The following is a 21,508-nucleotide window of genomic DNA, read 5'->3' as shown; positions in this document are numbered from 1 at the left end:
TGTTACACATTTTTAAATGTTAGAGACAGCTTAGACTGCATATTGACAAACCCCCACTATGTTCATAACCGTCCCTTTATTACACTTAATCCTAGGAAAGCAGTGTGATTTAATTACATTGTACTGGATCATCTTCTGCTTTCTTGCTTGCACCACTGCATTGCACCTTCTGTATTGCCACATGGATTTTTGCAATAGTCACCCGATTGGTTCTTGCCAAATGTACCTATTGGAACACATATTGGAATTATGCCAAATCCGTAAGAGAAATTGGTAGCAGTGCTTCCATTATCTTAATAGTTTCAATGCTATTAGATTGGTTTAGGCTGTTGTGCTGTTTATTGGCTTTGTACAGTTGGGAAGCAAATGCGGCTTTGGTGCACATTTGACTAATCTAAACGGTCAAGGCTAAGAAACATTAAATGCATATTTTGTGGCCTAAGTAACTTTTATTATTATGAGCATGCAAACCAAGGGATCGGATTGGTTACAACGTGTTCCATACAGACAGCAGTAACCAGTCAATGTGCATAATCGTACTAACATATCTTTTGTTAACCGGTGGTGGGCGTGATCTCTGTGGAACGTCGGGTGACGCTAGCCAACCGGAGAGCACCAGATATGAGCCATGTCGATCTGCCGACATAAGCCGTGAGTGGAGAGGGAAAACGAGACACAAGTGAGGAAGTGTACGCTGACAACGACAAAGCGTCTGAATTACAAAATAAACTGAACAGTTAAAACAGCAGAAGCCCCAGAAGTCCTCTGACGACATTTTTAAGGTATGATACATTTTTCTAGTTTTATTTTCAATCTGGTGAAATTGAGTATTGAGCACAGCCAGTTGAACAAGTTTATGATGTTCGTGTGTGAGTGCATTTGTGTAAGAGGAGAGGCAGGGAAAGTGACAGTGGAATGTTGGTAAAAGGATGTGAGCGTATAGGCTATAACTAGTTAAACTGGTAATACAATTATTAAGCCTATAGTATCTGGCGAATGAATCGTTATTCCTTATTGCTGTACACTCAGGGCATTTGCTAAAATGGTCAAACAATAAAAGCAAGGTATTCTTTCTCATGAATATTCGATTCCTTAGTATTCCAGATACATTATAACAATGTGTTTTAAGTACGTATAAGTAAATTCCTTGTTTGTGACCACTTACTTGATTAAACTAAATTCTGATTTTGATACCCACATGTGTTTCATTCTACCTGCAAATGTTGCCAATCTTTCCTTTCCTTGTGTAGCTGAGGAAAAAATATTGATCACCTGTGAGCTGAACCTAGTATTTCGTATGGAGCGGTGATAAATCACAGTTCTGACAACTCTCTAGCAGAAATGAAAGGGATGGATGGGCCATAGTGTTTGGGTCTGAATTGGCTCCTCCCGTTAACTGGGTTTTATTGGCTAGGAGACAGCTATGTGGTGACTAAGGAGCATGATCAATACTTCCAACATCTCCTGGTTAATCCACATGATCAGGCGCTGCCAGGGCTACAGCAAGAGCAAACATGGAACCCATATTACGGCATTTTACCTAATTAAGCAGACAGTGAGCTCACTTCTCCATCACTGCAAGGTTGCATAAGAGACATTAGTCCTTTCCACTTAGTTTCAAGAGTTGTTATACAGGACAGAGTAAGTGCAATGGCAGCCCAATAATAGTCCCTCTGAGCTCTCATCATTGGTATCCACTGGTCTGAGGTAAAAGCAGTGATAAGCTTTGCCTTGGTGAGTGTAGCTGGAAGCCAAGGCTAGATCAATACTGGAAGTGTTTCATCACCTTACTGGGGAAGGGTTGAGGGGGGAAGGGCACATGTCAAAAATGGTATGTTGTGAAACTATAGGCTGATATCCAATGTCCACTAATATCTCCCCTGTGCGAAGCCGTAGGATAAGGTGTGTTTGTGTGTTGGGGACAGGAAGCCTTTTACCTCAGTTTACATATCACCTTAGGTTAACCAGTTGTGTAGATGACACTGGTGTGCTGGCAAGGCATACGAGAAAGGCCACAGTGATGTCATGTTAATCTAACACAACCTGTGTAGCAAAAATATATTGTAGGCTATGTTTAAAACAAAACAAAAACTATATATATATTCAGTGGTCAGTCCCACAGCAGTTTAATTATTTAACCAGAGATTATTTAATTAGACAGCCCATTAGTGGGGCAGGTCCTGAATTTGGACAGCTGGGCTAATCAAGTTAGCGGTAGCGTCACTGTCAGGACAGGTCACTTCTATCACAGCCACCAAATTAATGCCGACAGAAGAGGTAACGGAGCAGAGATAAAGTCTGCATTTTGGTGTCATTCTATAGCTCATACTGATTCTATGTTATGGGTGGACCGATCCAGTTACAAGGAGAGCGAGATACAATTGACCTTATCTCTCTGTCTCTGTCTAGTCTGAGCTGCCATGTCGGCCAAAGCCATCTCCGAACAGACAGGGAAGGAGTTCCTGTACAAGTACATCTGTACATCAGCAGCTGTCCAGAACCGCTTCCGCTATGCCAACGTCACGCCTGAGACGGACTTTGACCGGCTGGCACAGGACCACCCCTGGCTGCTCACGGAGGTAAGGTGCCCCCTCATACGACCCATCAGTGGGTGCCCCCTCATACGACCCATCAGAGGGTGCCCCCTCATACGACCCATCAGAGGGTGCCCCCTCACACGACCCATCAGAGGGTGCCCCCTCACACGACCCATCAGAGGGTGCCCCCTCACACGACCCATCAGAGGGTGCCCCCTCACAGGACCCATCAGAGGGTGCCCCCTCACAAGACCCATCAGAGGGTGCCCCATCACACGACCCATCAGAGGGTGCCCCCTAACACGACCCATCAGAGGGTGCCCCCTCACAGGACCCATCAGAGGGTGCCCCCTCACAGGACCCATCAGAGGGTGCCCCCTAACACGACCCATCAGAGGGTGCCCCCTCACACGACCCATCAGAGGGTGCCCCCTCACACGACCCATCAGAGGGTGCCCCCTCACAGGACCCATCAGAGGGTGCCCCCTCACCGGTTCCTCACAAGAACAGGGCTTTTTAAATACATTTTTCATCAGTGGCCAGTACATGACAGCGCCCCAACATTTCAAGGGCACGATGAGCTGCTCCATTTTCGATAATCATAAAAGGCCATCATCGGAAGAGCTCCTCCCACTGTGGCTTGTTTGAAATGATCCTCATTTTTAACAGGAGCAATTACTTAGTGGGAGAGTGGTCTCTTGGCGCTTGTTAGCTCTGGTTGTGGCCAGCAGCCCCATCTCCTGCAGCTCTTAAAGCTTCACACTGAAAAGAAGTACTGTAGATGCATATGGATTTGAATCCTGCATTGGGTATGTACGCGTGGATATATACTGGAATCTACAGTCTCTTGTAGACCTCGTATATTACATATTAAAGGGGGAGAATTCCACATTGATCTACATCTCTCTCCTCTCTGTCTGTGTTTGTCTGATGCTTTCTTTCTGTGTGCTGGGAGGTTATATTAGCAGAGAGGAATGGGAGGGGCGAGTGGAGGAGGGCAGATACAGACTGAGATACAGGCGCTGGGACAGGATTGATTAGGAAATAGCATTAACTTTCACCCTGGGTTCTCTGGCAGGCCCCCAGATTCTAATGGGCTCCCATCTCATAAGTCTCCCTCTGTAGGTGACTCACTTCTGGGAGGTAACGGGGTTGGGAGGGGGGAGGAGGTGTCCCAGGAACCATGTCTGGCTCTGGCGGCGGTGGTGGAGACCCTCCTGAAAGATCACAGGCTAGGGTCCAGATGTGGAAGAAACGAATAAGATCATATTAAATCACCCGTCTGTCCCACACCATGAACCCTATCTAAAAAACGGCCTCAACAGGATCATTTATGTCTACTGTCTTGACTTTTATAGGTATCCTTGTCTGCGAGTGGGGAGATGAGATGATGTCATGCTAACCGTTCGGCCATGTTGTCTTCGTGACTTTCAGAGGTTGGTGGTGAAGCCAGATCAGCTGATCAAGAGGCGGGGCAAGCTGGGTCTGGTGGGTGTCAATTTGGACCTGAATGGCGTCAGAGACTGGCTGAAGACCCGACTCATGAGAGAGACCGCAGTGAGTCAGCGATCCACCAACTCATTATTCACACGTGTACTAACACACACACACACACACAATCTCCACTGAATACACTTTCAGCCCTTCCACCCTACCTGCAACAAAACTTCCTACTGTCTCCCTCTTATCTCATTTTGTATCTTTTTGGGTATTTTTTCCCCAACGTTCGTTTAAATGTTCTAACAGCTCGGCATAGATTGCTGAGGAGTTTTCAGTCCGGTCCTAGTCAGTCAGCCCACTCAGCCATGGCAGGGAGCTGCTAGGGAGTAAACAACATTTGTTTCGGTACAACCATCACGGTGCAGTAGATATATCACTGTTTGCCACTTAGGTGTGTGTGTGTGGGTGTGTTGCTTCATAAACCATTAGCCGATGTGGGGGAGAGCTTGGATCTATCTCTCACTAGACGTTCCATAAAAACGTCAGTGGCTGTCGGGGCTTATTAATGAGACTGAATTGATAATGCCACTGGTGTTTTCCTCAACGTGTCGTGTTATTGTGGTAAATTGTAGCTTTCGCAGATGGGACCGGCAATTTTACAATCTAAATTTAAACTGCCGTTTAGGTGACTTTGTGAGAGTGTTGCAGTTCATCTGTCGTGTGTGTTATGTATCTGAAAGTGACTGTTAGCTAGTTCGAGGAAGGGGTCAGAGACCAGCGACTGTGAACAATCTAGTTTGGCAGATCCACTTCTCTCTCACTCCTCAGCCTCCTACTCTGTTATAGTGATTTATGTGTAATCCTGTGCCCAAATCCATTGAAGATGTACAGCTCTCTAGTCATTGGGTGGAACTAGAGTTGTGGTTAGTTGTGTCTAAGCATATCGATGAAGTCAGGGTTGAGGTGTTACACCAATGGAATGTATCTTTTTTTTTGACAGCCTTACCCCCATTTTATATCATTTGTTAATGATTCAGCATTTTGACTAATATTTCATCAGTTATGTCATATTATAGTTAATTACGTACATTGCACAGCAGATTTCTATCATCCCATCTTGGAGGCTGGAGAAGTGCCACCTCATTTATTTCTAAATTGGCCTCCGCTTCTCGAGGGGCTTCAGTCACATGACCTGTTTTCTCCGTTCTCGTTTCTTTTTATGTCCCTTTCTCTAAAATGTCAACCTTCCCCCCCCCCCCCCCCCCCCCTCTCATTTTCTTTCTGTCTTACTTCTTTCCTGGGCAGTCCCTGGTTATTTTATGCCTAGTGGCCTTTTAGTGCTAGTGCTGTGACAGCCAGCCCAAATGAGAGGGCTGGGTTAGGGGGGGGAGGGGGGCTTGCCTGCAGCAGTACATGGCAGCCACTTTACTCTCTCTTTTTCAACCATTTCCATTTGAATTCAAGTCTCAGAGGACCTCGTCTCTATACAGCTTAAATGCTGTGTGCGAGAATTTGATATTTTGACGATGTCACTTTGAGACTTTTCGGGACAAGCCTTCTGTTGTCGTATTTTGGCAAGTCCTGCTCCGAACTCGGTCTCACAAAACCAGTTTGTTCTTCCTTTCCCAGACGTCACCTCAGTCTTGTCCACAGTTTCTCCTGACTGGCTGAGTGAGCGTTTTGTCCGCTCTCGCTATTGTCGTTCTGATTCCTGTCCGTTCATGCCTCTCTCCAATGCTTTGTACACACTTCTCCCCTCCCACTCCATCCTCCTCTCCACATCAGTCCTGAGGGTGGACCTGTAAACAAGGGCACTGTTGCATTAAGATGGATCCTCCAGACTCTACAGTCTGAACTACACTGGCTCGGAGCTGTTCCGTAGCTGTATTTTATATTTATTTATGTAGCCGTATCATAGACTCTATCTCTCATGTGAATTCAAACTGACTTCTTGCTCATCCAGGTCACTACACACACCAATTACAAAATGAATAGCTTAAGACATTTCAGTCCCTAACCAATTCCTTGTTGCTTGTTTTTCAGGTGGGAAAAGCTAAGGGTGTCCTGAAGAACTTCCTCATTGAGCCGTTCGTTGCTCATAAGCAGGTAGCTTAAATCACTCTGTCTCTCAATACAAACCTGTTCACGAACAGGTTTCCCAGCCGTGTTCCATTCAACCACCAGCCACAATACAGTCCAACGCCTTCAGTAGACCTTCTTAGACCACGTCAGCTGTGGCTGTCTCCAGTGGGTTTGACCTTTAGTCTGCTCTGTGTGCGGCCATCAGGAGGAGGAGTTCTACGTGTGCATCTACGCCACCCGGGAGGGCGACTACGTGCTGTTCCACCATGAGGGCGGCGTGGACGTGGGCGACGTGGACGCCAAGGCCCAGAAACTGCTGGTGGGCGTGGACGAGAAGATCAGCGAGGACGCCGTGAAGAAACAGCTCCTGAGTCACGTCCCGGCCGACAGGAAAGCGTGAGTGGAGAGCGAGAAAGGCACTCTGATCATCAGCAGATACGGCGAGAAAGGCACTCTGATCATCAGCAGATACGGCGATATAGGTTTTCCGGGGTTTTTTTTTTTTCCCGGAAGGTCGACCTCTCTTTCGAGGCCTAGCGACAGGGGGGGCTGGGGAAGGGACTTTTTCTGGACGTGGGTCAGGCTGGAAAGGAAAGACTAGCACAACACAGTGTGGATGACGGAGGGAGGAGAGGAAAGAGATGGCCAGGCATTTTCAGATAATACAGTTAAGCTGGGGGTTGGGAGGGGGGGAGAGCTGGGGGGGGGGGGGGGGGGGGGTTGAATGATGGCCTGAGTTCCATTAGACAAATGACAAACCCCCTCCCTCCACCCGCTCGCCTTTCTTCCATCGCCCCGTCCTCCCCCCTCTGTCCCATTCTAGGCACGTCCTCGGGGCCTGGCGTTTTATTTTGATGGGTCGAACACAGTGGCCCCCCTCCCTTTCTCCCGGCGGCCCCCTCTCACGGCAGGGTGGGGGTCTGGCTAGACTCCCCTGTCTTGGCTGACATTGAGGAAGATGGCTCTCCACCCCGGTTCAGGCCAAAGCCTCTCCTTCCGCCTCGCCCACTTCCCTCAAGCCTTGCCCCCCTTCCTGGGTGTGGATCCAGAACAGAAGGAGGGTGGGGGGGGGCTGGGCCTGTCAGGATGTGCTGAGTCACTCTGGGTTGGCCAGTGGGCTCCTGGCTGCTAAAGCAGCTCTCCTGACAGGAGACTGACATGGTCACGGGGGGCAGCAGAGCTGCCTGCTCCACTGACAGGCAGGGGAGAGGAAGACATACTGCTCCCTCCCCCCACACTTCATCTCTGTTTTGACAGGGGCAGGCAGGAGTAAATTCAAGATTTCCTCCTTGGTAGCAAGCTGTCTGTTTGGCAGTTAATTTACAGGTGTTGTCGAGGAAGCTAGAGTGCTGTCTCTCCTCCATTCTTGTCCTCCCTCCTCCTTCCCTTTACGGATGTTTTTTACGTTGAGTGTTCTTTCTGCAGAAGTGTGACTCACTGTCTAGGAGGAATAACTGGTAGACATAAATATGCTTCTTTGCACCATCTGGAAGCAGTCACAGTCGAACTAATCTTGCTAGTTATACATTGATAACTGCTGCGGTGAGGAGAATACAGTATAAGGTCATTTTACATGAGTTGTCTTTCCTGTCTTTCCTGCAGGGTTCTGGCCAGCTTTGTGGTTGGACTCTTCAACCTGTATGAAGACTTGTACTTCACCTACCTGGAAATCAACCCAGTGGGTAGGTTCTCTCAGTCTCCCAGCACCAGTCCTGACAGACCACCCTCCAACACAAGCACCCAAACAGGATGCTCAACGTCGCTGTTCCCAAATTCAGACTCGAGCCTTCCAGCACGGACCAATCATTTTGTCATGAGATCAAGACATTTGGAATGAGATCAGAAAGAAAGTTTAAAAGCCGACATCCTGCGGTGATGGAGCCACTGCAGAAGTTCGTCGCAACATATTCTAATGCTGAGGGAGGAAAAGGCTCAATAATTCATAGTCCTCCTGTTTGATGACTGTGCTGTGTGTTTATAACGGAGTAATTGGGCCCCAGTATATGCCCAGTGGCATCTGTTCCTGTGGAACGGGTTAGGGCTACCGAGACCGCCCCTCTCCTCTTTGATGTGTCTCCTCCCCTCCCCCCCCGGCCCTCCTGCCTCCCCCAAAGGGAGTGGGGGGGTTAGGACGCCCCCTAGGGGTGGGCTCGGGCCTCTCCACTTCCCTCTCTCCTATTTCAGTTCATCCCTGCTGGAGACGGGAGGTGTCTGGGGAAAACAAGCTCTCGCACATACTCACAAATGAACACTTGCGAATCTTCGAACATACATTGATAATGAAAACACTGGCATTACATTCTTTGCATTCCTACCAGCCGTGCATATCTATATCTGAAGTAAAGCCATTGGCTGAAAGATGTTAGTGCGGTGATGTCACAGATGGAGAGGAGGCCATGATTAGATTACAGTCTGAGCCAAGTGAGTTAGCGAATATCAATAAGTACATGTGGTTCCTGGCCGTGCTGACGCCTCACTCTTATACACTGTCTTTGTGTGTGTGTGTGTGTGTCTCTCTCTCTCTCTGCCTCTCTCTCTCTCTCTCTCGTAGTTGTCACCAAGGATGGCGTGTTTGTGCTTGACATGGCGGCCAAGATCGACGCCACGGCTGACTACCTCTGTAAGGCCAAGTGGGGGGATGTGGAGTTCCCCCCCCCCTTCGGCAGGGAGGCCTACCCCGAGGTGAGGGCTGCAACAGGGAGCACACCACTGCTGGAGACGTCACAGTCATCTGTCTGTTGATAGGGATATTGAAGGAAGTAGGACATTGAGGGCAGATTCTAAGAAGTCGTAAAAGATAACGTGGAGGTATTACAGATTAGTTATGAGTCATACAGGCAATTTTCTTTCAGCAAATTAGAGTCCACAGAGACAACACATGACCTCTCAAGCAACAACACGTGGAAACAAACTCTGAATACCGGTGGTTGCTCATCTTTCTCTTGCAGGTTTGACTCGCTGATCAACTTCCTTCTTCCTTTATCCTGTTTGCTAATTGACACGTCAGCATGTGTTCTAGGGAATATGAGGGTTTCAGTTACCCTGGTCCTCTTGCAGTTTCCCCTCTCCCAGCTGCACCGTGGGGCACTGATTAAGAAGGGGAGGGGCCGGCTCGGCCATTAATCAGCCAGCCATGACTCATCCTGAGATGGCACCTTGTTTCCATGGTGACCCTGGATCGAGCGTTTAAGAAGGGAGGGACACACCGGGACGTCCTCTAGGTTACTCCTCATCAATGCGAAGTAGATATTTGCTACAAATGTTTTAGAGTTGGGGCAGTTTTTATATGTGCTGCTTTGTCGCCGTCTGCCTGACGCTGGACTGAGCCCGTTTTAGACAGAGGCTAGCAGACGGGCCAGTCTAATTAGGCGGCTGAGGGGTGGGGGGGGGGTATTTGATTGGATGTGTTTACTCTGGGTCTCCAGCTGTGCTCCTCGCTGTCACAAGCGCTGCTGGCCAACCAGCTCGTAACATGTGCGATGTCGATGCAACATGAGGGAGATGGAACATGCGAGGATGCCCGCCCGAATGAAGCTAAACATAACTCTTGCTCCTCGCCTGTCAATGACAGGAAGCCTAAATACGTGCACAGCATTGCGAGTGGTGCTCTAACCAGGCTCCAACCTGATTAGACCGCAGCAGTGAAGAGATCCTTGTCCTTAACCTCAGACTGACCTTCCCCATGTCCCCCACAGGAGGCCTACATCGCAGACCTGGACGCCAAGAGTGGGGCCAGTCTCAAACTCACCCTGCTCAACCCCCGTGGACGAATCTGGACCATGGTGGCAGGAGGAGGGGCTTCCGTTGTCTACAGGTAGACGAGCCAATGGCGTGCCTTTGCCTTGAACTGAGACAGCTTCCCTGTCGTAGCCACATATGGCTCCAAAGCTACAGGACTGGATGATCAGGTTGAACATGAGGAGGGTACTCCAGAGATGCTGCAGTCCCATTGATCCTGGCCACACGCTGCTTGTTCAGCCGAGAGTTAAATTAGATTCTCTAACAATGTCGTCTTAACAAGAGTCTGGAGGAATAGCTGGCGCCTCCTTGCTTTCCCAGGCTGTCAGGGACGTAGTGCGTGTCGCGCCAGGGTGCACCTGCTGTGACTAATGAATGCCTCAGTGTTACTGACTAAGCAGAGGAGTGTGTCTTAGTTGTGCACGGTTTCCACAGTGTTCTTTTTTGGTAATGTGTTGCGTTGAACTGATTTATACAAATGTTCCTCTCGTTTCCATTTAGTTTTTTCCCTTTCCGTGTCCTCATCGATATCACGGTTTTTGACAAATGGGATCCTTCCACAGTGACACCATCTGTGACCTGGGCGGGGTGGACGAGCTGGCTAATTACGGGGAGTACTCTGGAGCTCCGAGCGAACAGCAGACCTACGACTACGCCAAGACCATCCTCTCCCTGATGACCCGCGAGAAGCACCCCGACGGTAACGCACAGAACTCGAGTGTTGAGGTCAGACCGTGGACCGGCGGTGTGTTCAGTGTTGTGAACACGCTGTGTTCTCGTTTCCAGGAAAGGTCCTGATCATTGGAGGAAGCATCGCTAACTTCACCAATGTGGCGGCCACGTTTAAGGTGGGTGTAGTGATGTAGTCAGCCCGGCCCCAGGGCCCCCTCACACAGGACGTTTCATTGTATTTGAGATTAAAAGTAAAGTTGTCTCTTGTCCTCCCTCTCCACCTCTCTTCATTAGGGTATTGTCAGAGCCATTCGGGACTACCAAGGCCCGTTAAAGGAGCATGAGGTCATGATTTTTGTCCGTCGTGGTGGACCCAATTACCAAGAGGGCCTTAGAGTGATGGGAGAAGTGGGTAAGCACCCCCCACAAGAGTCCGCTGTCCATCCCTGTTTACCTGTTTATTCAGATGGATGCTCTTTGGGTGAATTAGGATTATTGTCGTTGAGGCATCGTGCAAATGTGTGTCCTGTTTGTGTGAACATAGACCTTCTCCTCCATGTTTCCTCAGGTAAGACCACGGGCATCCCCATCCATGTCTTCGGCACAGAGACTCACATGACTGCCATCGTCGGCATGGCGTTGGGCCACCGACCAATCCCCAACCAGCCTCCTGTTGCCGCCCACACTGCCAACTTCCTGCTCTCCAGCGGCAGCGCATCCGTAGGTCACATGGTGCACGTAGTCTGACCAGATAGGGGAATGCGTTGCTATGCACGAGGTGGTGACCAGAGTTTAGGAATTAATTTACGTCTTAATACAGGAGTGAACAGAGCTGTGTGCCACAGTCAGTATGACTGTCACCATGACTGTCACCATGACCTGCACTTCTGTCCTAACTGCGCTCTGGTGGTGTCCCTGGCTGAGGCCATCCATCCAGTCCCCAGCAGGTCACTGTGTCGTGGAGAGCAGGGCTTTGTGATGCTGAGGTCTTAAATAGCACCCAGGGCACAATGGGACTCTGCTGCAGCCTGGAGGGGTCCATTAAGCATGTGCTGCACCCGGCTTTTCAGAGAAATGCGTGCGTGTGTGTGTGTTTGAAACAGCTCTTTCTGACTTGGCATCATTCTGCAGGGTAGGAATACACTCTTCATGTAGAATATCCCTCCGTAGTTCCAGCCAAACAAGGATCATACTCTGAATAGCTCCTCTCTGTACTGAATGCGGGGTGTCACCATGCACTCCCTGTTGTCTAAACACCAGACAGAAGTCCCCAGTCAACCATGGAAGTCCCCGGGGCACAAGCCCCCAGTTTGTCCCTGGCATCACCGCAGGTTTACAACACTAAGCCCCATTGTACAGTTCAGGAAAATACTGCAAGAGAGCTCCTTGCATTTTGGTGCTTTTCAGATGAGCAATGAAACGAGAATTCAACGCTGCTAATTAGTCAAAAACACGGTTCTGTCCTCCCCCTCCAACGCAGACGCCAGCTTCCAGCAGGACGGCCTCCTTCTCGGAGACCAAGCCTGGATCTGGAGCCTCTCCTGCCAAGAAGCCCAAGCCAGGAGGCCCCCCAGGTGAAGCCTCTAATATTCACTCACTCACTCTCACAACTGATTGTGGGAATCACTTACAGCGAACCATAAAGACTAAGAACTTGGTGTGTCCCAGGTTACGTAAGATGACTGCCACGTTTGCAGGATGCACTAGACTAGAGCACAGACTGCCTTGTGTGCTCTCCAGATCATGTGTCATAGCTCCCCCTGTGGGTCATGAAGGCTACTGCACGCCATCAACAACTAATCCTAGCCACCGGAACCACACATCAGCATAAGTCACACACAACCATGGCCCTTTCTGATTTTTTTAAAAGAACCTCGACTTTTGAAACCTTAAATGAATAAAGCTACTAAATAAAGGATCCCATAAAACATCCCATTTAGATCAGGTTCACTTTGTTTATCCCCAATGGGAATTTCAGGTCATTTATTAACCACTATTAACCATTAATTTGTTAACCACATTAACGCTTTTGTATGTTGTTGTGTGCTGGTGTAACACAGAGAGAGAGACGTCGTCAGCCAGGACAGGAGGTAGGCTCCACAGACTGTGTCCTCCTGGATAGTCCTATCCTTTCTGGGGGTTTTGGAAGAGATGTTCTGCTACCTTTCTAAACTCTTAAATACTGTTTGGAATATGAATAAGTCAATCTTAGCACCGGGTTCTGGATTGGAGAGCGCAATTGAACTGGTCTCGCAAACCCCTGGTGGTTCAAACCTGTGTAGCTGTGTCATCCCTCGCTGTGGCTTTTCCCCTCTGTGTCGTCACAGCTTGCTCTGTCTGTCCTGTTGGAGTTGTGTACCACGTTCCATCGAGTCAAATGAAAAGCTTGTCCGTGTGCTCTAGTTCAACAGCCTCCCTCCTGTGCTTGACGGGGTATCTAAGCTTTGGAGGCGAAGCCGTGTGTGTGTGTTGAAAACCCCCTTTTCCTGTGTGATGTGTCCAAACCACCTCTCCATCCTGTTCTGCTGCAGTCAAGGTGACCACCCTCTTCAGCAAGCACACCAAGTCCATCGTGTGGGGCATGCAGACGCGGGCGGTGCAGGGCATGCTGGACTTTGACTACGTCTGCTCCAGGGAGGAGCCGTCCGTGGCTGCCATGGTTTACCCCTTTACGTAGGTCACTTCCTGTTCAGTGCTTTCACAGTAGTGGACCCGTAGACACAGAAAAGGCCACACGGCTGCACAAAGGTTGAGAGTTGGCTTTGGTGGTCGTGTGTGTGTGTGTGTCTGGCCCTGTGTTTAGCTGATCCTTACGGTGTGTGTGTGTGGGTGGGTGTGGCGTGTGTTGCAGTGGAGACCACAAGCAGAAGTTCTACTGGGGTCACAAGGAGATCCTGGTGCCTGTGTACAAGAACATGGGCGACGCCATGAAGAAACACCCTGGGGTGGACGTGGTCATCAGCTTCGCCTCGCTGCGCTCTGCCTTCGACAGCACCATGGAAACCATGCAATACCCACAGGTAAAGGCCACACGACATCTTCATAAGGTATAAGCATCGGGTGGAAGTTGGAGGTATGGCTTTCCAACCTCTCCGGTTCATCTCTCTCCTCAGATCCACACCATCGCCATCATAGCCGAGGGCATCCCTGAAGCCCAGACCAGGAAGATTATTAAGGTGGCAGATGAGAAGGGTGTCACTATCATTGGCCCGGCAACGGTAGGTTTCTTACCAACCCCACCTTTTGCATCCTTTGCGATTTCTGTCGTTCCATTTTCGTGTCGTGTTTTTCCATGTCCGATTTTTTTGAGTGTCCGTGTTGATCTTCAGGTGGGAGGGATCAAGCCTGGGTGCTTCAAGATCGGCAACACAGGAGGCATGCTGGACAACATCCTGGCCTCCAAGCTGTACCGGCCAGGCAGCGTGGCCTACGTGTCCCGCTCTGGAGGCATGTCCAACGAGCTCAACAACATCATCTCCCGCACCACCGACGGTGTCTATGAGGGGGTGGCCATCGGTGGAGACAGGTAAGGACTGTGTGGGTGAGTGTGTGTGTGTGTGTGTGTGTGTGTGTGTGTGTGTGTGTGAATATGGACATGTTTTCACTGCTGGTCTCTCTTGCAGATACCCAGGCTCTGTGTTCACCGACCATGTGCTGAGGTACCAGGACACCCCTGGGGTGAAGATGATTGTCATGCTGGGAGAGGTGAGGCTTTTTAATCATCCACGTTAACATTTAGAAAAGGGAGCCTTGTCTTTCAAATTCCAATTCGATTTTTATGACATCCGACGTCCTGGTATTCCTAACTGCGAATGTGCTCCATTTGGAAACCCGGTTAGATCGGGGGCACAGAGGAGTACAAGATCTGCCAGGGCATCAAGCAGGGTCGCATCACCAAGCCTGTGGTGTCCTGGTGTATCGGGACCTGCGCCACCATGTTCTCCTCGGAGGTGAGAGGGCGGGGCACGAGGGAGCGGCCATGACAAGGCTGTGGGACATGGAGGTCTGGAGCAGGCTAGAGAGAGATGTTTACCGGGTCATTTCCTGCTTTTCCTCATCCAGGTCCAGTTTGGGCATGCTGGTGCCTGTGCCAACCAGGCTTCGGAGACGGCGGTGGCAAAGAACCAAGCCCTGAAGGACGCTGGAGCCTTTGTACCCAAAAGCTTTGATGAGCTGGGCGTACTCATTGGGTAAGTGTCCTCTACCGATTGTAATGAGTTCTCAAGTTTAAAGGTATGATAGAAGGTATTTCCCAGACTCTTGTTTTGACAGGGTTTTGGCCTGTAAATGTTGTGACCTTTTGTTGTCCGCCTGTGCAGGTCAGTGTACGATGACCTTGTTGCCAAAGGAGTCATCGTCCCAGCAACGGAGGTGCCTCCTCCCACGGTGCCAATGGACTACTCCTGGGCACGGGTGGGTCTTCCAACCAGTCATTAGCAGGCTGACGCATGTCCTGTATGAGTTACCGTAACGATGAATCACAATGTCCTTTTGGCTCTGTAGCTGAATATTTGCCGTTGCCATGCATACGAGGCAAATTGCAGTGAACCACTTGGGGTTGGGTTAAACTGAAACAGATGAAGAGCACTGCCTGGGGAGGTTGTGGTGACTGTCCCTCCTCCTGTGCCCTGTAGGAGCTGGGTCTGATCCGTAAGCCGGCCTCCTTCATGACCAGTATCTGTGACGAGAGAGGCCAGGAGCTGATCTACGCGGGCATGCCCATCACAGAGGTCTTCAAATCAGAGATGGGACTCGGGGGAACCTTGGGGCTGCTCTGGTTCCAGAGAAGGTGACCCTCCCAGTCACACAATACTGACATTCAACATCAACGCTCACAAACACATGACAACAATCAGGGAGTCAGGTGGCTGAGCGGTGGGGAATCGGGCTAGTAATCTGAAGGTCGCCAGTTCGATTCCCGGCTGAGCCAAATGACGTTGTGTCCTTGGGCAAGGCACTTCACCCTACTTGCCTCGGGGGAATGTCCCTGTACTTACTGTAAGTCGCTCTGGATGAGAGCGTCTGCTAAATTACTAAATGTAAATGTAACAATCAACAATCCATATCCACACGCTGTGTGACTACCCTGTGTTTAGATTGTCGAGCCCTCCACCCCTGTCTCCAGGTTGCCCAGGTACGCCTGCCAGTTCATTGAGATGTGTCTGATGGTCACGGCCGACCACGGACCGGCTGTGTCCGGTGCCCACAACACCATCGTGTGTGCCCGCGCTGGGAAAGACCTCATCTCCAGTCTCACGTCAGGTCTACTCACCATCGTAAGACCGTCCTTAATCTGCACACAGTCGTCTTCACCCGCTCGTCCACCACACGCTCAGGATGCGGCGGCAGGTGCAAAGTGTTTTAGACCTTTTTTTCTCGTCTGGTTGTCAGGGCGACCGCTTTGGAGGCGCTCTGGATGCTGCTGCCAAGCAGTTTAGCAAGGCCTTCGACAGCGGGATGCTGCCCATGGAGTTTGTCAACAAGATGAAGAAAGAGGGCAAACTGATCATGGGCATTGGCCACAGGGTCAAATCAGTGAGTTCAGGCCATATTGTTTTTAGTTTTTTTTTGGTCCTTTCCTGAAATGTCCTTTTACAATGCCTGTGTTTGTGTTGCATCTAGATCAACAACCCTGACATGAGAGTCCAGATCCTTAAGGACTTTGTGAAGCAGAACTTCCCTGCCACCCAGCTGCTAGACTATGCCCTGGATGTCGAGAAGATCACCACCTCCAAGGTCACATTCACAATAACAGACCTCTTATCGGAATACCATTCACCCTGTTGCCCCATCGGGTTGAATCATTATCTAAGTGTCCACTTAATTTTTGTATTGCCGTTTCAGAAACCCAACCTGATCCTGAATGTGGACGGTTTCATCGGCGTGGCCTTCGTCGATCTGCTCAGGACTTGTGGTGGATTCACACGGTACGTCCGTCCATGACACTTCCCTCTTCCTATGCCTCTCACGAGTGCGTGGGGCTCGGCTGGTCTTTTATAAAGTAGCACTGTACTGTACTGTACTGTACTGTACTCAGTAGCACTGTACTGTACTGTACTGTACTCAGTAGCACTGTACTGTACTGTACTGTACTGTACTGTACTCAGTAGCACTGTACTGTACTGTACTGTACTCAGTAGCACTGTACTGTACTGTACTGTACTGTACTGTACTCAGTAGCACTGTACTGTACTGTACTGTACTGTACTGTACTGTACTGTACTGTACTCAGTAGCACTGTACTGTACTGTACTCAGTAGCACTGGTTATTGACGTGAATCCGCTTCCCCCCACAGGGATGAGGCAGATGAGTTTGTGGAGATCGGGGCGCTGAACGGGATCTTCGTCCTGGGTCGCAGCATGGGATTCATCGGTGAGTTAGGAGTCTTGACCCCTGACCCCAGCCAAGCTAAAACCTGTGGGGTCACGCTTGACCTCCGTATGACACTGCTGATGCTGCTCTCTCTGCTCTCCCTCCCAGGTCACTACCTGGACCAGAAGAGGCTGAAGCAGGGCCTGTATCGTCACCCCTGGGATGATATCTCCTATGTGCTCCCAGAACACATGTCCATGTAACACCACCGACCGTGCCCCCTGTGCCCCCTAGCCCCCTGTGCCCCCTCTCTCTAGCCTTCATCCTCTGCTCTGCTGCGTCCCTGCCTTTGTCACCCTCATGCTGTGTGAGGATTTGGGGAGAGGGTTCTTAGTCTATCATTAGTAGCATAGATGTTTTACTATCATTAGAATACATGCATTTCAACAGTGGAATTGACCATATTAACCGGGTGCCATTTTAATCTTTAAAAACAGCTAGCTAGTTCATCGACAATACTGTAACCTTGCCGATAATAACAAAGCTTGCAGAACTGTGAAGCTCTTTGACGGGTGGGTAATAATCTGAGACTGCTCGAGATTTAAGGATAAAGCTGTTGTAACAGGAGGCGAGGAAGACAGCTAATTCACTGGTTGACACTAACCCTGCAGTCCTGGGGAGATCAGGGAGATCATCCTCCTAAGATGACCAGTTGGGAAACGTAGCCTCCCTATTCTGGTACTCACTGCCACTACTACTCCCATCGCTGCTGTCAACGTTAATATTCCCGTGAAATATTTGAATATGTGCCCCATTCGTCATATCTCAGTTTACAAAGCATGTGTCTGTGTATCACAGACTAATGTGTGTGTGTGTCTGTGCAGTTCTCTTGAGTGTGTCTGTCGGTGCCATATCAAAACCGTGAGCTTGCTATTAGAGGTGAGCCATAGTGCAATAATGTTAGCTAGTGCCTAATAATTTGGGTTACGTCATTTATTAATGTATAGATGTTTTAACTGCAGAGTAAGTAAACGTTATAAGAATGTAATAGATCATTGTCTTGATATACTGTACATGCACATCTGGTCACGTTGGTCGTTTGTGTTCCCTCAGACCAAGTAGTGTAGGAGAGTGCCCGCCCCAAAGGGCAACAGGGTTGTTTTCTCGTCCTTCTTTTCTTAGAATTTCACTAATCTGTAGGCCAGTTTGTTTTGAAGGGGGATTTTTCTGTGTTCATCTGTGTTGTCATTCATTTTTGATGTCGTTGAAAAGCCAATGTGATGTACAACGTGCTTCTGTTAAAATGTCATATATTTTTCAGAGCTTTGTGAAGGAATACAATAAAGATGAGTCATTAGATTAGCAAGTTTGTTTTGTGTTTATTCCACCAAATATAATTCTTTATTTGTATTTATATTTAATGTATTTCTTCCTTGGCTGTGCGGTGAAAGTATAACACCTTAGCACAACTAGATACTGAATGTAACTATCTAGATACTCAATTCTACTTTTGACCACTTAGTGTGGTGCTTTCAACTTTGAATCAAGAGGATTTATGAGGGGAGTTCATTTCAGTGCATTGCCTTTATTTAGGCACTCATTTCGGAATCACGTAACACTAAAATGTTTGTCAGCCTACTTCTCTAGTCTTATCAAGGTGTTTTAGTCACCAATAGAATACACCTAAAAAAATAATAATCTCAATTATAATTCACATTCGTATGAATACAAAATCGTGAGTAGGTTAAAAAGGCGAGTCTGTCTGTCAACGTTGAGTGGGCGGGACATGTCGGAACAGAAGCGGTAACGCCCTAGCATCCCCCAGTGCGCATGACTGTAAATTTGTCTTCTTGAGTTCATGTATGTGTGTCTGCGTGTGTGTTCGTTCGCACACAAGTTTACTGCAATTCCGAATTCTGACTTCCCGCAACAGAATGGCAGCTGCAGCCCCGAACATTGAAGATTCATCTCGAAGCAGTACCGGAACCAGCACAGCAAGCGTCCTTGCTGGAGACGGGGACGCGGAAGAGGCCGAGGATTTTACATCTTCCTCCCACTGCTCAGAGCTGTCTCGCAGGCAGAACGAACAGAGAAAGCAGGGGTTGTTCTGCGACGTTACACTGGCCTTTAGCAGTGCCGCGGCAACTGGTAATGTTCAAAGCTGTCAGTTTTCCGCACACCGTTCCGTGCTGGCCGCGGCAACGGACTATTTTACTCCGCTTCTGGGAGGGCAGTTCTCAGAGTCGCTGTCCGGGCGGGTTGAAATGAAAGAATGGAGTTCGGAATTGGGACCAGACGCAGAAACGGTGGAAAGTGTCATCCAGTACATGTACACTGGAGAGATACGGGTTAGCACCTGCAATGTGCATGAAGTATTGGAGCTCGCTGACAGGTTAGCAATGCTATTTCTCTGTTGTTCAGTAGCTAGTAAAAATCAAACCTGATACGCTGTGTGCATTGACCCACTCTTTTAACTTGTTAAACCTGTTTTATAGGAGTTTGTGGATTCTTAGAGTTGTTGGCATGCTGACTGATTGTTTTCCCTGAATTGCCACTGTCTACAGGTTCCTTTTACTGCAACTGAAGGAGTTCTGTGGCGAATTTCTGAAGAAGAAGCTGAGCCTGGCTAACTGTGTAGCGGTACACAGCCTGGCCCACATGTACACTCTGGACCAGCTAGCCCTGCGGGCTGCAGACATGATCCGTCGCAACTTTCACAAGGTCATCCAGGATGAAGAGTTCTACACCCTGCCGTTCCACCTTGTGCGTGATTGGCTGTCGGATGCAGAGATCACGGTGGACTCCGAGGAAGTGCTGTTTGAGGCTGTGGTGAAGTGGGTGCAGAGGAACACGGAGGAGCGAGGACGATACTTTGAGGATCTGTTCCGTCTCCTGAGGCTGCCTCAGATCAAGCCTACCTACCTGGCCAGGGTGGTGAAGAACGAGGCCCTGGTGTCAGCCAACGAGGCCTGCCTCCGTCTGGTGTCCGAGGCCGTGGAGGGCCACGCCATTCGCTTCGAGAACCTCAAGTCAGCCGACCTGGAGTTCTGGTCCTCCTACGTGCCTACTTTCCAGCCACGCTTCGGCCAGAACATGGACGTGATCATGGTTGTAGGGGGGGTGTCAGAGGGGGGAGACTACCTGAGCGAGTGCGTGGGCTACTTCATCTACGAGGACCGCTGGGTCAACCTGCCGCACATTCACAACCACCTGGACGGCCACGCCATCGCGGCCACCGAGTCTCACGTCTACGTTGCGGGCTCCATGGAGCCGGGCTTCGCCAAGACGGTGGAGCGCTACAACCCCAACCGCAACACCTGGGAGCAGGTGAGCAACCTGACCACCCGCAAGCACTCGTTCGGCCTCACGTGCATCAAGGACACCCTGTACAGCATCGGGGGCCACGGCAATTTCAGCCCGGGGTTCAAAGACGTGAGCGTGTACGAGCCCGAGCAGGACAAGTGGCTCAACCTGGAGTCGGCGCCCAAGATCTTACGGGACGTGAAGGCGGTGAGCGTGGAGGACCGCTACGTCTACGTGACGGCTCGCACACCGGTCGACACGGACAGCGACGACGGGCTGAAGACGGTGACGACGCGCTACGACACGGAGAGCCGCCAGTGGCAGGACGTCGACTCCCTGCCCCTCGTCGACAACTACTGCGTCTTCCAGATGGCCGTGGCCGCCACCAACTTCTACCACACGGCCTCCTGCTGCCCCAAGAGCTACGCGGTGCGCGACGACGCCGCCCAGCTGAAGATCAGCGCCCGCATTCCCGACGAGATCCTGGAGAGCTTGCCGCCGGAGGTGACCAGCATCGAGGGCGCCGCCATCTGCCACTTTGACGACAACGTTTTTGTCATCGGCGGCTGGAAGAACAGCGACGACATGGACAAGCAGTACCGCAAGGAGGCCTACCGGTACTGTGCAGAGAGGAAGCGCTGGATGCTGCTGCCGCCCATGCCTCAGCCCCGCTGCAGGGCCACCGCCTGCCACGTCCGCATCCCCTACCGCTTCCTGTACGGCTGCCAGCGCTACCCCATGCCCCAGAACCTGGCGAGGCAGAGGGACCGCATGCAGCAGATGCAGCAGCTGCACCGACGCACCCTCACCCTTCGCAGGCAGCTGCAGTCCCAGATAGAGTGCTGAGCCCGCCGCCCTTATTTCTGCCCCCCCCCCGGACCTGCAGCCCACCTCCCTGCCCCACGACCTCCAGCCCACCTCCTGCCCCCCGACCTGCAGCCCACCTCCCTGCCCCACGACCTCCAGCCCACCTCCCTGCCCCACGACCTGCCCCCCGACCTGCAGCCCACCTCCCTGCCCCACGACCTCCCTGCCCCACGACCTCCAGCCCACCTCCCTGCCCCACGACCTCCAGCCCACCTCCCTGCCCCCCGGACCTCCAGCCCACCTCCCTGCCCCCGGACTTCCAGCCCACCTCCTGCCCCACGACCTCCAGCCCACCTCCCTGCCCCCCGGACCTCCAGCCCACCTCCTGCCCCACGACCTCCAGCCCACCTCCCTGCCCCCCGGACCTCCAGCCCACCTACCTGCCCCCCGGACCTCCAGCCCACCTCCCTGCCCCCCGGACCTCCAGCCCACCTACCTGCCCCCCGGACCTCCAGCCCACCTCCCTGCCCCACGACCTCCAGCCCACCTCCCTGCCCCACGACCTCCAGCCCACCTCCCTGCCCCACGACCTTCTTCTGTTTCTCTCATATGTGTT

The 21,508-nt window shown here is 50.8% G+C and overlaps 2 protein-coding genes across 3 annotated transcripts; both read left to right on the top strand.

The window, feature by feature from the left end:
* Positions 1-629: 629 nt before the first annotated feature.
* Positions 630-18,144, top strand: aclya (ATP citrate lyase a). 2 transcript variants are annotated; one of them, XM_047038334.1, is made up of 29 exons: positions 630-782; positions 2,410-2,579; positions 3,972-4,094; positions 6,021-6,083; positions 6,265-6,455; positions 7,662-7,741; positions 8,611-8,741; positions 9,755-9,873; positions 10,361-10,497; positions 10,584-10,645; positions 10,764-10,881; positions 11,038-11,189; positions 11,950-12,043; positions 12,530-12,559; positions 13,001-13,142; positions 13,321-13,489; positions 13,583-13,687; positions 13,799-13,995; positions 14,093-14,174; positions 14,309-14,419; positions 14,532-14,659; positions 14,789-14,882; positions 15,104-15,258; positions 15,595-15,745; positions 15,861-16,004; positions 16,092-16,205; positions 16,314-16,396; positions 16,766-16,842; positions 16,951-18,144. In XM_047038334.1, the coding sequence occupies exons 2-29, from the start codon at positions 2,421-2,423 to the stop codon at positions 17,043-17,045; spliced, it is 3,306 nt and encodes a 1,101-aa protein (XP_046894290.1). In that variant the 5' UTR covers positions 630-782; positions 2,410-2,420; the 3' UTR covers positions 17,046-18,144. The 2 variants fall into 2 exon arrangements, with proteins under 2 accessions (XP_046894290.1, XP_046894291.1); XM_047038335.1 differs by lacking the exon at positions 12,530-12,559.
* Positions 18,145-18,585: 441 nt separating this feature from the next.
* On the top strand, positions 18,586-21,021 carry LOC124479894 (kelch-like protein 11). The gene is made up of 2 exons (XM_047038840.1): positions 18,586-19,174; positions 19,347-21,021. The coding sequence occupies exons 1-2, from the start codon at positions 18,645-18,647 to the stop codon at positions 20,929-20,931; spliced, it is 2,115 nt and encodes a 704-aa protein (XP_046894796.1). The 5' UTR covers positions 18,586-18,644; the 3' UTR covers positions 20,932-21,021.
* Positions 21,022-21,508: the final 487 nt, after the last annotated feature.

This window comes from Hypomesus transpacificus, chromosome 17, assembly GCF_021917145.1.
Source record: "Hypomesus transpacificus isolate Combined female chromosome 17, fHypTra1, whole genome shotgun sequence".
In the NCBI taxonomy this organism is placed as follows: Eukaryota; Metazoa; Chordata; class Actinopteri; order Osmeriformes; family Osmeridae; genus Hypomesus; species Hypomesus transpacificus.
This window is presented reverse-complemented; position numbering and strand designations above follow the sequence as displayed.